Source organism: Callorhinchus milii, unplaced genomic scaffold (genome assembly GCF_018977255.1).
Source record: "Callorhinchus milii isolate IMCB2004 unplaced genomic scaffold, IMCB_Cmil_1.0 Scaffold25, whole genome shotgun sequence".
Lineage (NCBI taxonomy): Eukaryota > Metazoa > Chordata > Chondrichthyes > Chimaeriformes > Callorhinchidae > Callorhinchus > Callorhinchus milii.
This window is the reverse complement of record NW_024704766.1, coordinates 5265326-5280743: the sequence shown is the minus strand read 5'-3', so window position 1 is coordinate 5280743 and position 15418 is coordinate 5265326. Positions and strand designations below refer to the sequence as shown.

At 47.9% G+C, this 15418-nt stretch overlaps 1 protein-coding gene across 2 annotated transcripts in view; it reads right to left on the bottom strand.

The window, feature by feature from the left end:
* Window positions 1-13615, bottom strand: part of ubash3bb (ubiquitin associated and SH3 domain containing Bb) — a 30330-nt gene extending 16715 nt beyond the window's left edge. For both annotated transcript variants that reach the window (XM_042343945.1, XM_042343946.1), the window contains exon 1: window positions 13388-13615. In XM_042343945.1, coding sequence (XP_042199879.1) covers window positions 13388-13515 — 128 coding nt within the window. In that variant the 5' untranslated portion in view covers window positions 13516-13615. The remainder of the gene's footprint in view (window positions 1-13387) is intronic.
* Between the last annotated feature and the right edge of the window lie 1803 nt (window positions 13616-15418).

Sequence of the window (15418 nt, the reverse complement as noted above, 5' to 3'; positions counted from 1 at the left end):
TCAAGTGGCTGGCACGCTTTGACCACAGAAAACACAGTCACTACACTTTACAGCATATGCTGTGAAGCGCTTTGAGACGTCTCAAAGACGTGATAAGGCGCTGCATCGAATGCAGGGATTATTATTAATAAGAAGAAGAATAAAAGCATTCACGGATTCTGGTTCAAGAGGCATTTTTGGTCGGGCTTCCTACCTGTTAATGATTGAGTATGTGTGTGCTCATAAAACATTTGGATATAAAACATTTCCCTTTGTTTTTTTATGCTGATGATGTTAACTAGGATTCTCTCGAGTTACTGACTTACTGACCAGGGGAAATAAATCACTATTTACTTTAACAAAAACACACACAAACAGTGCAAGGAAATAATAGTGTCCTTCATCGCACGGCACTGCCCTCCACACGCGGCAGTATTTTACCCCCGCTCTTTCCAATGCCCTTGGGCTTGTTTCTGCTCCCAAACAAGGTCTCCTTTAATCCCAAACACACTTACAAATCAAGTGCAGGAAATGCACAAACATCACGAGATTGGGGTCTGGTGGCGTAACCTCACAGAATGGGGGCAGGGAGGGGAGAGGCAGCACTGAAAAGCAACGTAGGCCTGAAGCCTAGGAACAAACTTGTCGCTGATCCCTCAACAACAACAACTTGCATTTATATAGCGCCCCTCACGCAGGGTAGGCTCACGGAGCTCTTGTTGCTGAGCGGTAGGGTGTGTGGGTGTGCTCCACCACTGTAAAGCGCTCTGAGACGCTGCCCTCCGTGAGGGGCGCTGTGTAAATGCAAGTTGTTGTTGTGGTGGTTGTGGGGGGGGGGGGGGGCGATGAATGGAAAAGCGGGCGGGCGGGCAGCCAGAGAAGATCAAATCCCGCCTCGTTATAATAATAATAATAATAATCCTTGCATTTGATATAGCGCTTTTCACGTCAGGAGGACGTCCCAAAGCGCTTCACAGAACACACTGTAAAGTGAATTGACTGTATATTTGTGGGCGAACGCGGCAGCCAATTGCGCACAGCATTGTCCCACAAACAGTCGTAGATTGAAAATGACCAATTTATTATTGTTTTTTTTTGGAGGATTATTATTAGGCTCTGTGTGGAGTAAGGAAACTTGCCCAAGGTTTCGCCCTCTGCCTGGAATCGAACTCAGGTCTCTCACTTGCAAAGCGAGTGCTCTAACCACTGAGCTACAGGACTCCACAAACTCCTCGTGGCCGTTCTGCCGGCCACGAGGCTGGGGAGAGGACAGGAGTGAGACGGTGTCTGCGAGGTCTCCATTGGCAACATTCAAGAGACAGTGATGATGATGCCGATGACGACATGTGGACTGTCTGAAAGGGTGGCGGAGGCAGATTGAATAATAACTCTCAAAAGGGAATTGGATATAATATATAATAATAATAATCCTTGCATTTGATATAGCACCTTATCACGTCTGCTGGACGTCTTCAAGCCCTTCACAGGATGCACTGTAAAGTGAATTGACTGTATATTTTATTTGGATAAGAGCGGGGGGAGTGGGACTAGTCGGTAGCTTTTTCAAAGAGACGACACAGGCACGATGGGCCGAATGGCCTCCTTCTGCGCTGCAAGATTCTATGATCCTATGATGACGATGACTAAGGAGAAAAAAAACTAGCGCTGCTTCGCAAACTGAACACAGTCAAACCAAGTCTTCCAAAGGGTAAGATTGGGGTTTGGTTTCCAACAGCTTGAGGTGTTGGCTGTGTGACATATCTCTCCGATCATCTCACCCTTTGCTTTCTTTCCCCAAGCACCAGAGAGGTTAAAAGGGTATAGTTCAGGACAGGTGGCAGCCTGGAAAATGTCACACACACTCGCTAATATACTCGTTCACTCACTCACTCTCGCACGCTCGCTTGCGCAAGGGTGGGGGTGAGGATAAGGGGGGGGGGTCGATCTGCACCCGTAACTCGAGAGCGGAACATTCCAGAATGACCTTTGGTAACAGAAGTCAGTGGATGAGGAACCAAGTAGAGAGCGGAACATTCTAGAACGAGCAGAACATTTCCACCAGATACTCATCAACTGAGGCCATTGAGAGAGCAAAGCTGAGTAACTAGAAAACAGAGTCCACTCACGTGGGTCTGAAATCTCTCACTGATATATACGCCCTCCCTCTCCCGTGCACCTACTTTCCCCCTCCGCACCTCCCGCTCCCTTCCCATGCCCCCCCCCTCCCCTGCTCCCCCCTCTCGCTATCCAGGAAGATAATTGTCATGTTCACATTGCTGTTCGGCCACAGATAAGCAAACCCGTTATCTGATTCCCTTCCACACACATTTCTGACTGTTAAATGCACGCTCACTCCATCTGGCAGCAAGTCCCTGTGAATTGCTTGGAGACGCGCGTGTGTGTGCGTGTGTGTGTGTGTCTCTGTGTGTGTCTGACGCTTGCCGGCATCTCAACGGGTTGGGAGGGCGGTGGGGATGTGGGTTGTTCTTAATGAAACTGGGGGAAAACTGATGTTAAAACCCCCTCGACCATCAGCTGAAATCCTTCTGATTCTGGCTATTTGATCAGCCGACATCTGACACATGTGGAAACCCATCACCATGATTAAGAGTCTCCAAATTGGACTGAATTCCACACACACGTAGAAATTTCCACCGTGCCTGGAATCGAATGCACTCACTCTCTCTCACCCCCTGCTCACTTACGACCGGAAAGTATTATAGGCGCAGGTTGGCAAGAGACAAGAGAGGGGGGTACACACATACACACACACACACATATATATACATATAAACACACACACGCGCACACACATACACACACACAGACATGCACAAAACCATAGCGAAGCAAAACACAGAGAAGCAAATGAAATAATCATTCCGAACCTTCATTTTTAATAAAGAGAAAGGGCGGCCATTCCACCGGGAGATGTGGCTTTACTTCAAAGTAAAAACGATAATAATAATTAATAATCCTTGCATTTGATATAAAGCCTGATCACATCATCGAGACGTCTCAAAGCGCCTCACAGAATACACTGTAAAGTGGTGCGACGGTCTATTCTGTGGACGAAACGCAGCAGCGAGTTTACACGCAGCAATGTCCCACAAACAGCCGGGGAGTGAGCGACCCATTTTATTAGGTGGTGGTGCGGGGCGGGGGGGGGGGGGGGGGGGGGGGCGTAGATTGTTGCCCAGTAAACGATGGGTGTGGATAGTTTATACCTGAATGTCGGGCGAGCGTGCGGTTGGCAGGTCAGTGTGTGCCTGAGCGAGTGGGGAATGATGCCGGATGAATCCCACACCTGGGTTCAGCTCAGAAAACTCGCTGGGTTACATTTGCATAAGCCGTGTGGTTTTCAGAGAAAAAAGAAACCACCCTGCTCAGCCTTCTGAGAATGTCGTTATAATTTATCACGCTCACATCTAGTGTACAGCTTTTTCCGAAGTTCTCACACAAAAAGACACACACACACACACAAGCACAGATACACACAGTCACCCACAGACCCAAACACGCATGCAGACACATAGCAACAACAATACCAACTTGCGCTTAATATCGCCTTTCGCACACGTTAGCGTCTCAGAGCGCTTAACGATGGCGGAGTCTGACTCCGAGCCGGTGGGGTGGGGTGGGAGTGGTCGAAGAGGAAGGTCTTCGGGCGGGACAAATATTAGAAAAGGCAAAATTATGAAAAGCTTTATGTGAGTGGTGGATGGTATGTGTGTGTTTTAATACGTGCAGTGCGTACATTTTGGTGGTGTTTGTGCAAGTTGGTGCGTGTGTTTTGGTATGTGTATGTGCATTTTGGTGTGCATGTGTGTTTGCATTTTGGCGTGTGTTTTGGTGTGTGTGTGCATGCCCGCAAGGAGGGGGGGGCTGGGGACCAACCCTCATTAAACACGGCACCCTTCGCACAGGCTGAACACGGTGCAGAGCTCAGCAGAGAACAACGAGAGCATTAAGCAGTGCGGAGCGAAAGATAATAGTGTGACCTGGTCAAAGAGTACGTATGGCAGTGGCCACTTGTGGTCGCTAAGTGTGAGCAGAGCGCAGATCTCAGGGCTATATGTGGTGGCGGGGGGGTGGGGGGGGGTTTCCTCAGAGTAGGGAGGGAAGGTAAAGAGTGTCCCAATCCGTACCCTGCATTCAACCGGTCAAAGGAGATGTGAATCTCCAAGTTTTCAAAAGACAGACTCACATCCAATATTTTTGAATGAATGAGATTGAGGAGTGAGTTTAATATCATAATAAAAGCTATAATAATCCTTGTATTTGATCCAGCGCCTTATCATGTCGTTGAGACGTCTCAAAGCGCTTCAGAATATATACTGTAGAGTGGATTGTCTTGTGGGTCTTTTGTGGGAAAAACGTGGATGGAATCCATCCCCATCCCCACACACACAGACACTCACCCACCGACCAGTCCATATATAGCCTCACTGTTGTCCCCAGTGTCTCCCTGCGAGTTTCCCCGTGTGACTGGCGCTCTCCCTCTCTACGTGTGCTCAATCATCAGCCACCAAGTCTGTGGTTAGAGAACCCGAGAATAACAGCTCGGCTTTATAAATAGGCATCTCGCTGCTCAAACAGCCCGTCTCTGATGTCAAGACACCCACCTTCTGTCCTCCGACCTCCTGCCCAAACCCCAAATGCAGTAAGAGAGAACAGTGAGCTCCATCCCAGTGTTTGATGAACGAGTTGTGAACATCCATTGCACAAGCTGGAGGTCTTCCTATTAATAATAATAATCATTGCCTTTGATACAGTGGCTTATCACACCTCGAAGCACTTCACTGTAAAGTCCAGTAACTGTGTATTTTGGGAACGAAACGCAGCAGCCAGTTTGCACACAGCAACGTCCCACAAACAGCCATGGAGTGAGCAACCAATTTTATTTGGGAGAGAGAGGGAAACTCCCTTCTCTTTTTGAATAGTGGCCTGGGATCTTTAACATCCACCTGAATGGTTACAGACGGGGAATGCGTCTCATCCGAAGGTTGGCGCCTCTGACAATGCAACAACAACTGACATTTACGCGGCGCCTTTCACTTGGGGAGGACGTCCCAAGGTGCTGGACAGTCAGGGACTTGGACTTGAGCTGGGGGTTGGCATTAGGACAGGTGGGGGGGGTGAGAGTAGGCGGGTGATCAAATGCTTGATCGAAGGAAAAGGTCTTGAGCCAGGCCTTGAAAAAGGCAAGGGAGGGAGAGAGAGGAAGGGACGGTGGGATGGAGTTCCAAAGGGTGAGGGCAGGGAAGCCCAAGGCCCGACTACCGATGGTGGGGTGGACTGGCCTGGGGACATGGAGCAGGCCGGAGCCCACTGAGCGGACAGGCCGGTATGGGGTTAGCAGGTCACAGAGGTTGGGTGGATCGAGGCCGGGGATGGCTTTGGGCTGCATTGAAGCATCAGCTTAGACTATGTGATTCCAAGTCCCCAACATGGCGGCTTGAACCCACAAACTTCTGATTCAGAGGTGAGAGCGCTACCACTGAGCCAGACTAACACGCGATTGCGATTGTGTGATAGACTGCAGTCTATTTTCCCCAGTTTCTATTCACCGATGATCAGTTCACTCAGTACATCAATAGGAAACGCACACAAGGTCACACTTTACTAAGCTGCCATCAACTGCACTGCAGGCACTGTGACACACACACACATACAACATCCACTGCAGCTTGGGTCAGGATCATCCCGAGAAATTGGCTAGGAGGGTGGATTCACACAGAGAGCGAGGGAGCGAGGTGGGGAAGGAAACAGGGAGCAAAGAAGAGAGAGAGGATAACAGTCACTGACTCCAAAAGACCAACAGTAGGAGAGAGCGAGAAGGACACACACTCCCAGTGACATACAGATAGAGAGGTAGACACACAATGACAGTTTGACCCACAAAATAGAGTCAAATTTGCAGTATATCCGGTGAAGCGCTCTGAGACGTCTCAATGACATGATAAGGTGTTATACGAAACACAAGGAATATTATTATTATTAATTGTGCATTTGCACAGCCTTTCAAGACAGGAGGATGTCTCGACGAGCTTCACAGAGCTGGCTGGGAAAGAGAAGCACAGAGAGATAGAGCGATTGGTGATATCAACCCTCACCTCACTTCACACACGACACATTGGCATTGGCATTCGGTGGTCAGTATGTGTGTTTGTGTGCGGGTGAGAGAATGTCCTTATCTCTCTTTGTACGGGTGGGTGAGTGTGAGAGGGAAAGAAGCACTCACACTCACCCACCCGTGCAAAGAGAGATAAGGACCTTCTCTCATCCGCACACAAACACACATACTGACCACCGAATGCCAATGCCAATGTGTCGTGTGTGAAGTGAGGTGAGGGTCGATATCACAAGCCGCTATCAACCCTTTACTCTCAAGCCCTCAATTTCACTCATTGATCAGCACTGATCACTTAGATGTCACATTCAGAAGCCCATGAGGGGAAGTGGGGGGTGGGTGGGGGGCCTTTGGAGGTGGTGAGGACCAGTGGAAAAGTTTTTTTTGCTAATTCGGCCGCGAGACTCAGGGCAGCATCACTCTGCGCTCATCAGGCAGTGAGGGTGGGTGGTGGGGGAGCGAAAGGGGACATTTCTCCGCTAATGAACTCTGGTATGAAGGAGCTGATTAACAGCGAGAGACCCAGAGGCAGCAACCGACCCAGTTTCACCACAGCTTTCATCTGCCCTCAGCTTGTTACATTTTTGAAGATGGTTTTGATTAGCTCTCGCTCTCTCGCTATATTTAGAGCCCCGTGTCTCGCTTGGTCTCTCTTTCTCTCCAGCCCCGGCCAAACCCACCAGGGAGCACAGACATTGTGAGCACAGAGCGAGGCCATTATAATAATGTTAATAATAACAGCGCTCTGGGACACTATACTGCGTGAGGGGCACTATATAAATGCAAGTTGATGTGGTTTTTGTAATCATAATAATATTAATCTTTCCATTTGATACAGCGTCTTATCACATCTCAAGTTGAGACGTCTCAAAGCACTTCACAGGATATACTGTAAAGTGGAGTGAGTGACTGTACATTTTGTGGGCGAAACGTGGCAGCCATTTGCGCACAGCAGCGTCCCCACAAACCCTCGTGAATTGAGCAACCAGAATTTTTATTGTGCGTGTCTCTCACAAAATCTCACAAGATTTTTGAGGGAGGTCTTTAAAGGTGAGGGGAGAGCGACGGTGGCTTTGGAGGGAGGTCTGGAGGACACTTGGGCTGAGAGCTTGGCTCCAGTCACCCCACCACTGTCCAGCTTTGCTCTGTCGAATTTCCCAAGGATTTTTGTTGTGTGTATGTACTGTTGCATTGATATGGCCCCTTTTCCTTTAAGAAAATTCATCTCAGTGCAAAGGAGTGGGTGGATTGTGGAATTTAAAGGAAAGGCAGGACTGGTGTGGGGAAGGGTTCTGCTGCCAATTCTCTCCCCTGCCTACTTTCCCAAAGGTAATGATTCTCCCCTGGGCTATCAGGTCGGCCCAGCCTGCCCTCCCAACACACACACACAGAACATACAGAGACACAGACACATACAGAGACACACACACACACACACACACGTGCTCACAGACACATGTGGCAAACAGACGCACACACACACAGGGGCAGACGTGCTCAAAGACAGACGTGCCAAACATACACAAACACACGCCCATATAATAATAATAATCCTTGCATCCGATACAGCACCTTATCACACCTTCGAGACATCTCAAAGCACTTCACAGAATATAGGGTAAAGTGAATTGACTGTGTATTTTGTAGGCGAAATGCGGCAACCAATTGTACACAGCAGTGCACAAACAGTCATGGATTGAGTGACCAATTTATTATATTTCTTAAAAAGAATTATTACCCCCAGAAAAGCGATCTGACAACCGACTAACAACTGGGTTCCTATTTACTGGGTAAACAGAGGCATGTGGACTAAAGAATTTTGCCCAGGGTTTTGCCCTGCTGGGAATCGAACCCATGTCCTCTCACTTACGAGGTGAGTGCCATAACCACTGAGCTTCAGGACCCCTTCACACACAAACATCCCCAGACACACCCTGTACACAAACACACACACGAAAATGCACCCACACGCACACTACAAATAGACATTAGTCGATGCCTAATTATATCATTAAAAAAAAGTATTTTCGAAGTTGACTTTATCAGCACACATACGCGCACATACATTTATGTGCACACACGCATATGCACATTTGTGCGCACGGGCGCACATGCGCTCAAGTGGAAACTACTATTCTCTATTAGTCACCATCAGAAAGAAGAGTTTTAAAGCGAATGTAGAACTAACTCTATATATAGACTCAGTCAAAGAACACAGTAATCTAATATATGTGAGAGTGTATGAGTGTGAGTGTGTGAGAGTGTGAGGGAGAGTGCGTATGTGTGTGAGTGTGTATGCGTTTTGTGTGTATGTGAGAGTATGTGTTTTGTGTGTATTATATGTGAGTGAGAGAGTGTGAGAGTTTGTGTATGTGAGAGTGTGTATGTGTAAGAGTGCGTATGTGTGTGTGAGAGTGTATATGTGTGCACGAGAGTGTTGGGGTGGGGGGTGATTCAGACTTGCATTCTTCCAGTGTCTTATAACAGAAGTTCTCAAAGAGTTTACAGTAATCACCTGCATGTGTAGTGACTGATTTTGTTTGGAAATGGAGCAGCCATTTTAAGCATCAACTGTGAGGTGAGTAATCAATTAATTAATCTGAAGGTCAGTCGGTCGGTCAGACAGGACACAGGGAGGGAACTTTCCTCTCTCTGACACACTCAGTATCTTTAACATCCACCCACGCAGACACAGACGGGGCCTGTTAGATTAAGGTCTCTCTTCTCCCCCCCCCCCCCACCTCCAGTACTGCGCTGTAATGTCAGTCTGGACTGTGAGCTCAGTGTGTCAGACTGGCTCAGTTGGTAGCACTTTCGTCTCTGAGTCAGAAGGTTGTGGGTTCAAGCCCTACATCAGGGACTTGGAATGACACAGTCTGGGCTGATGCTCATCTTGTTATGTTTTTGAAGATGGCTGTGAGTGGGGGAGAGGGGGGTTGCAATGTCAGAGGTGCCGTCCTTCGGATGAGACGTTAAACCAAGCTCCCGCCTGTGCTCTGTTCGGGTGGATGTTAAGGATCCCCAATAATAACAATAATAATAACCCTTACGCCTCATCACGTCTTCAAGACGTCTCAAAGCGCTTCAAGGGGTTTCACTGCAAAGTGTGGTGACTGTGTATTTGTGGGCGAAAGCAGCAGCCAATTTGCGTACAGCGACGTCCCCGCAGAACAGCCGTTTTTATCGGGGTGGGAGATTGTTGGCCAGGACTTCGAGGGAGAGAGAGAGAGAGAGAGAGAAAAAGTCCCTTGAACAGCACCACACATTCCTTTGAATGAAAAGGGTTGAATATTGGGTTAATTTGAACCTTTGCAATGAGTGACAGGGCAAGCTGCATGTTTTAAGATTCCTTTAAATGGGACAGGTGGCCTGGGCCAGGCTCAGGGTGACTGATGCCAGATTGGGACCCACAGCCCAGCAGCGGATTATTAGTTTATGGTAAAGAAGCATTTCGTCCACAAAACACACCGTAAAGTCAATTCACTTTACAGCATATCCTGTGAAGCGCGTTGAGAGGTCTCAGCAATGTGATAAGGCTCGGCATCAAATGCAAGGGTTATTATTGTGTGTGTGTGTGTGCGTGTGCGTGTGTGTGTGTCACATATTTCCCTTAACCTGAGTGTTCTCATTGCTAAATGCGCATTTAAAAAAGAAGATAATAATAATAATTTGGTCACTCAATCCACGACTGTGTGCGGGACAACTGCAATTGGCTGTCGTGTTTCACCCACAGAATATACAGTCAATTCACGTTACAGTATATCCTGTGAAGCGCTTTGAGACGTCTCAACGACGTGATAAGGCGCCGCATCAAATGCCAGGATTATTATTATTAAAGAGAGAACAATTGACACGGGTGAGCGATCGCCAGATGCTATCACAACATCAATATGAGATAGGGAGAGAGGCCGGGAGAGTGTGATTGAAATACATTACATTGCATTTGCAATTAACCTTGAGTCACAGAGAGACGGGTTGCTATTGGTAATGTAAAGATTAACGCTGTGGGGTGAAGCGCTTTGAGACATCTCGAAGACATGATAGGGCTCTATATCAAATGGAAGAATTATTATTATTTTCATGTCATCTCACAAGGCCTTTTAACAATTGGTGTTGTTGCGGTGTGTGAGATGTGTGGGGGGGGGTAGGGGCTTAGGGGGAGGGTTGAGAAAAGAGGGTCAGTGCCCAGCAAAAGACTAATTATTACATGTTTCATCGACTTAATTAATAATGGGATTATTATTTGCAGTTGATGACCAGAAAGTCTACAGCATGGAGAACTGGATGGACCTTGGTCTTCTTTCACCGAGCATTTGCTATGTTCTTACGTAGTGGTCAGTGCGCTCCCCTCACAAACAAGAGGACCCGGGAATAATTCCCGGGCAGGGTGAAACATTGGGCAAGTTTTGTTACTCCACACGTCTCTATTTATCCAATAGCGTGTAGGAACCCGATTGTTAGGCGATTGGCGGATCGCTTTTCCGGGGGTAGTAATCCCTTCAAAAAATAATTGGTCACTCAAACCACGACTGTTCATGGGGACGTTGCTTTGCGCAATTGGCTGCCGCGTTTCGGCCCCAAAATATACAGTCACTTCCCTTTACAGTTTAATCTGTGGAGCGCTTTGATATATATCAAAGACATGATAATGTGCTATATCAAATGCAAGGATTATTATTATTATTATTATGCTAGAAGGTAGACACGTACATGAGGGAGAAAGGAATAGCAGGTTATGCTGATAGGCTCAGTTGAGGAAGAGCAGGCGGAGGCTCACATGGAGCGTAAACGCTGCCATAAACCATTTGGGCCGAATGGCCTGTTTCTGTGCTCAATATTCTATGTAATTCTAATTCTCTTTACCTTTGAAAATGGGGTTAGAGGCAGAATACCGGTCCCCAGGAGTGACTGATTGACCCTGAGCGCAGGTCGGTTGGTGCTTGGGGAGCAAGCGGGCTCCATCCTGTCTCTGAACACTTCCTTCCTCGTTCAAATAACAAAAAAAAGCAAAACCTCTTTTGCCCTGTTATAACACAGGATCTGCAGAACAAAGCACGGGGCCCCTGAGCCGAGCTTGTCCTGAATTAATTGATTAATTATCTACCTATCTATCTACCTATCTATCTACCTATCTACCTATCTATCTTGGTTTGAAGGGAGATTTTACAATATAGTTGACTATACAACAGCACACAACGCACAGAAAAATGCTCTGCAATATTGCAGATGGAATGCAATTCTCTCTGTGTCACTGTCTGCGTCTCTGTCTGTGTGTGTTTCTCTCTCTCTCAGTCACGCTTTGCCTTGGAAAATCTTGGGCGGGTTAAGATTAAGGTTAAGAAATGCGAGGTTCTGCCGCATTCACCTTTGATTTGGACCGGGAGAGGGGAGCGGGAGAGAGAGAGAGACAGACACACGATTGCTTTAACACCATGACATGCCGGGTGCTTTGTGTCAACGATACTGTGCATCAGACGTGATCCCCACTCCCCACTCCCAGCAAAAAAAAAACGGCGCAAAACACAGTTCACCATTTTATCTGCCCAAATAACCCCCCCCGGCACTATTCAATTTTTCAACCTAGAAATTTCACCCACAAAACGCACAGTCGCTCCATCCACTTTACGGTATATTCTGTGAAGCAGTTTGAAGCATCTCAAAGACGTGATAAGGCGCTGTATCGAATGCAAGGATCGTTATTAGTAGTAGTGGTATAATACATCAAAAGACATTAGCAAAGACACTATTCCTCCTCTCTTTTCCACCCTTACCACAACCCCCAGCCCCCCCCCCCCCCCCACCTCCCCAAAACAGCTGCCTTTTCAAAGCACGATATTTTTGTAATAATAATACTTTGCATTTGATACAGCGGCTTATCGCGTCTGAAAACACTTCGCAGAATATCCCGTGAAGCGTAGTGACTGTGTATTTTGTGCGGGGGGGTGGCGGGGGCGGGGGGGGGGGGGGTTCGAATTCTTGAGATCGATCGCCAAGAATCGAAATGTCTGGTTACGGTTTAATAACCCGCAGCCGCGCGCAGGGGAGAGAAATACCAGGTCCCGGAGTCAGGGTCAGTCAGCCATTGAGCCACAGATTTCCCACCTCACACCGTCCCCAAATCTGACCCTCTCGAGTGACGGACATATCATATTAATGTAGATTTTATTTTGGAAGAGGGGAATAAAGACTTCTCCGCATTCTTAAATGTGTCTTTTAGATGTCTGTGTGTGTGTCTCTCTCTCTGTGTCTCTCACACTCCCCCTCTGTTTCCCTCTCCCCTCCTTCTCCCTCTCTCTCTCTCTCTCTCTCTCACACACTCCCTCCGTTTCCCTCTCCACTCCTTCTCCCTTTGTCTCTCTCCCTCTCTCTCTTTGTATCTCTCACACTCCCTCTGTTTCCCTCTCCCCTCCTTCTCCCTCTCTCTCTCTCTCTCTCTCTCTGTATCTCTCACACTCCCTCTGTTTCCCTCTCCCCTCCTTCTCTCTCTCTCTCTCTCTGTATCTCTCACACTCCCCCTGTTTCCCTCTCCCCTCCTCCTCCCTCTCTCTCTCTCTCTCTCTCTGGTCTTCCTCTGTTTTGGAGGCCATCTGATAATAAGGAGAGACTCCCTTCCCCTCTCTCTCTCTCTTCCTCTCTCTCTCTTCCTCTCTCCCTCTCTCTCTCTTCCTCTCTCCCTCTCTCTCTCTCTCCCTCTCTCTTCCTCTCTCTCTCTTCCTCTCCCTCTCTTCCTCTCTCTTCCTCTCTTCCTCTTTCTCTCTCTCTCCCTCTCTCCACACACAATGTGGCCAAAGAAACCCCTTTTTTTTTTGCTGCGGATACAACGTCGCAGAGAGAATCGGGAAACACAGCAACAAAACAATCCACATCGAGAGTAACAATAGAGGGAGAGAGGGAAACAGTAACAATCCCCCAAACGGCTACAGTAACAATTACTGGAAACAGTCGCACGTGAACATTGACACAGTAACAATAATGGACACATTATTGCACATTATTACACTACACATTATTACACATTATTACACTACACATTATTACACATTATTACAATACACTACACATTATTACACATTATTACACTACACATTATTACACTACACATTAATACACATTATTACAATACACTACACATTATTACACATTATTACACTACACATTATTACACGTTATTACATTATTACACTACACATTATTACACGTTATTACACTACACATTATTACACATTATTACACATTACACAGAGGGGGGAAAGGATACGCAGTGTCTGGACTTACGCTCTGGCTTTCGGGAACCCCATAGAGAGGAACACCTCCAGACTGGACCCGTGTTTGATGGTTCCCGGTCGGTTCTGGCGATTCCTTCTCGGGGTAACTCTGCTGTAAAGCTCGTCCTTACCGGCCATCGTGTGGCTCTCACCGCTCCCCCGCTCCGTGCCCTTAAAATGCCATCGTGTGGGGGTTTTTTTTGTGTTGCAATTCTCCAAACGTGTGTCTGTGTTGTCTGTCTGTGTGTGTGTGTGTGTATCTGTCTGTCTCTGTGTATGTGTGTGTGACTGTCTGTGTCTGTCTGTGTTGTCTCTCTGTGTGTGTCTCTCTCTGTCTGTGTTGTCTCTCTATGTGTGTCTTCTGTGTCTGTGTGTGTGTGTGAGAGTGTCTGTCTATGTGTCTGTGTTGTCTCTCTGTCTGTGTGTGTCTCTCTCTGTCTGTGTGTGTCTCTGTGTGTGTCTCTCTCTGTCTGTGTGTGTCTCTGTGTGTGTGTCTGTCTGTGTGTGTCTCTGTCTGTGTGTGTCTCTGTCTGTGTGTCTCTCTGTCTGTGTGTGTGTCTGTCTGTGTGTGTCTCTGTCTGTGTGTCTCTCTGTCTGTGTGTCTCTCTGTCTGTGTGTGTCTCTGTCTGTGTTGTCTCTCTGTCTGTGTGTGTCTCTGTGTGTGTGTGTCTCTGTCTGTGTGTGTGTCTCTCTGTCTGTGTGTGTGTCTCTCTGTCTGTGTGTGTGTCTCTCTGTCTGTCTGTGTGTGTCTGTCCACACACTTTGCAATAATGCAGAGAGAGAGGGAGTGAGAGCTCCACAGCAGAAAACAAGAGAGAAAAGCGACTTCCTGTTTGCTACACAATCATCATCACCAGAGTCAGCGAATGCAATGTGACCTAAAATTACACTGCGCCTGGCGGAAAATCTCACTGGTTAGCGAATCAATGAGAGGGAGGGAGGGGGGGGGGGGAGTGGGTGTGGGGGGGAGAGAGAGATTTGCAAATGGTTATTCAGTTAATCTTTCATTCACTGATTATCTTTTGAACAAATGATTTATGAATGGCTCAATGTGTTTGTGTGTGTAAATGTGAGTGTGTGTGTAAATGTGAGTGTGTGTGTAAATGTGAGTGTGTAAGTGTGTGGGGGAGGGGGTGGGGGAGTTATTGTCGCTTCTCTCGGTCGTTATACGGGTTTTCCTCCACGCAGCTTTCAGTGGAGATTTCTCCCACCCTCCCCTTAAAACCGTTCCTCACTAATACTAATAGTCCTTTGCATTTGACACAGAGCCTTATCGCGTCGTTGAGACGTCTCAAAGCGCTTCACAGGATGTACCGTAAAGCGGAGTGACTGTGCGTTTGTTCAGCGACGGAATGTGAGGATCGGGCCAGCCCTCGGTGACGGTCTCCAATCCGGTTCCTGAGCCGGGCGAGTCCGCAGTATTCCAGGGCATTGATGGTGGCAGCACATCGGCAGGACATGGACGGGCAGCCCAGTCGGTCAGTGGGGTTCAAGGAGTCCTCCCACTCAGCTAACCCCGCAAGCCAAAGCCCTCATGGGCAGAGTGGTCCTCGCTGGACAAACAGCGGGAAAGCTTGCGGGACAAGGCTCTGAATGCCACCAGCAATTTGCATCTGCCAACATTTGCAAAGATTTTGCAACACAGGAGGTCATTCAACTCCCAGTGCCCCTTCTCAGCACATAACTTCCCCTCTTCCCCCCCCTTTATAGTAACAGATACTTGTCTAATTTCCTCTTGTTTGCAGAACAAAAAGACCTCGCTCTGTGTGTGTGTGTGTGGTGGTGGTGGGGGGGTTATCAAACATTGCACAGCCCACCCCCCCCCCCCCCCCCCGCTCCCTGCCCCCAACCAGATCTAAGCACTTTTGCAATGACAATGATAGAGGAAGTTGTGAAATTCCGGAGTTCTTACGGAGCACAGACCAGCAGTGAAACATGGGACCACGCTTCCCAGGCACCGCGCTAATAACAACGCCAATAACAGTAATAATCCTCGCACTTGATGCAGCGCCTTATCAAGTTGCCGAAGTGTCTCAAAGCG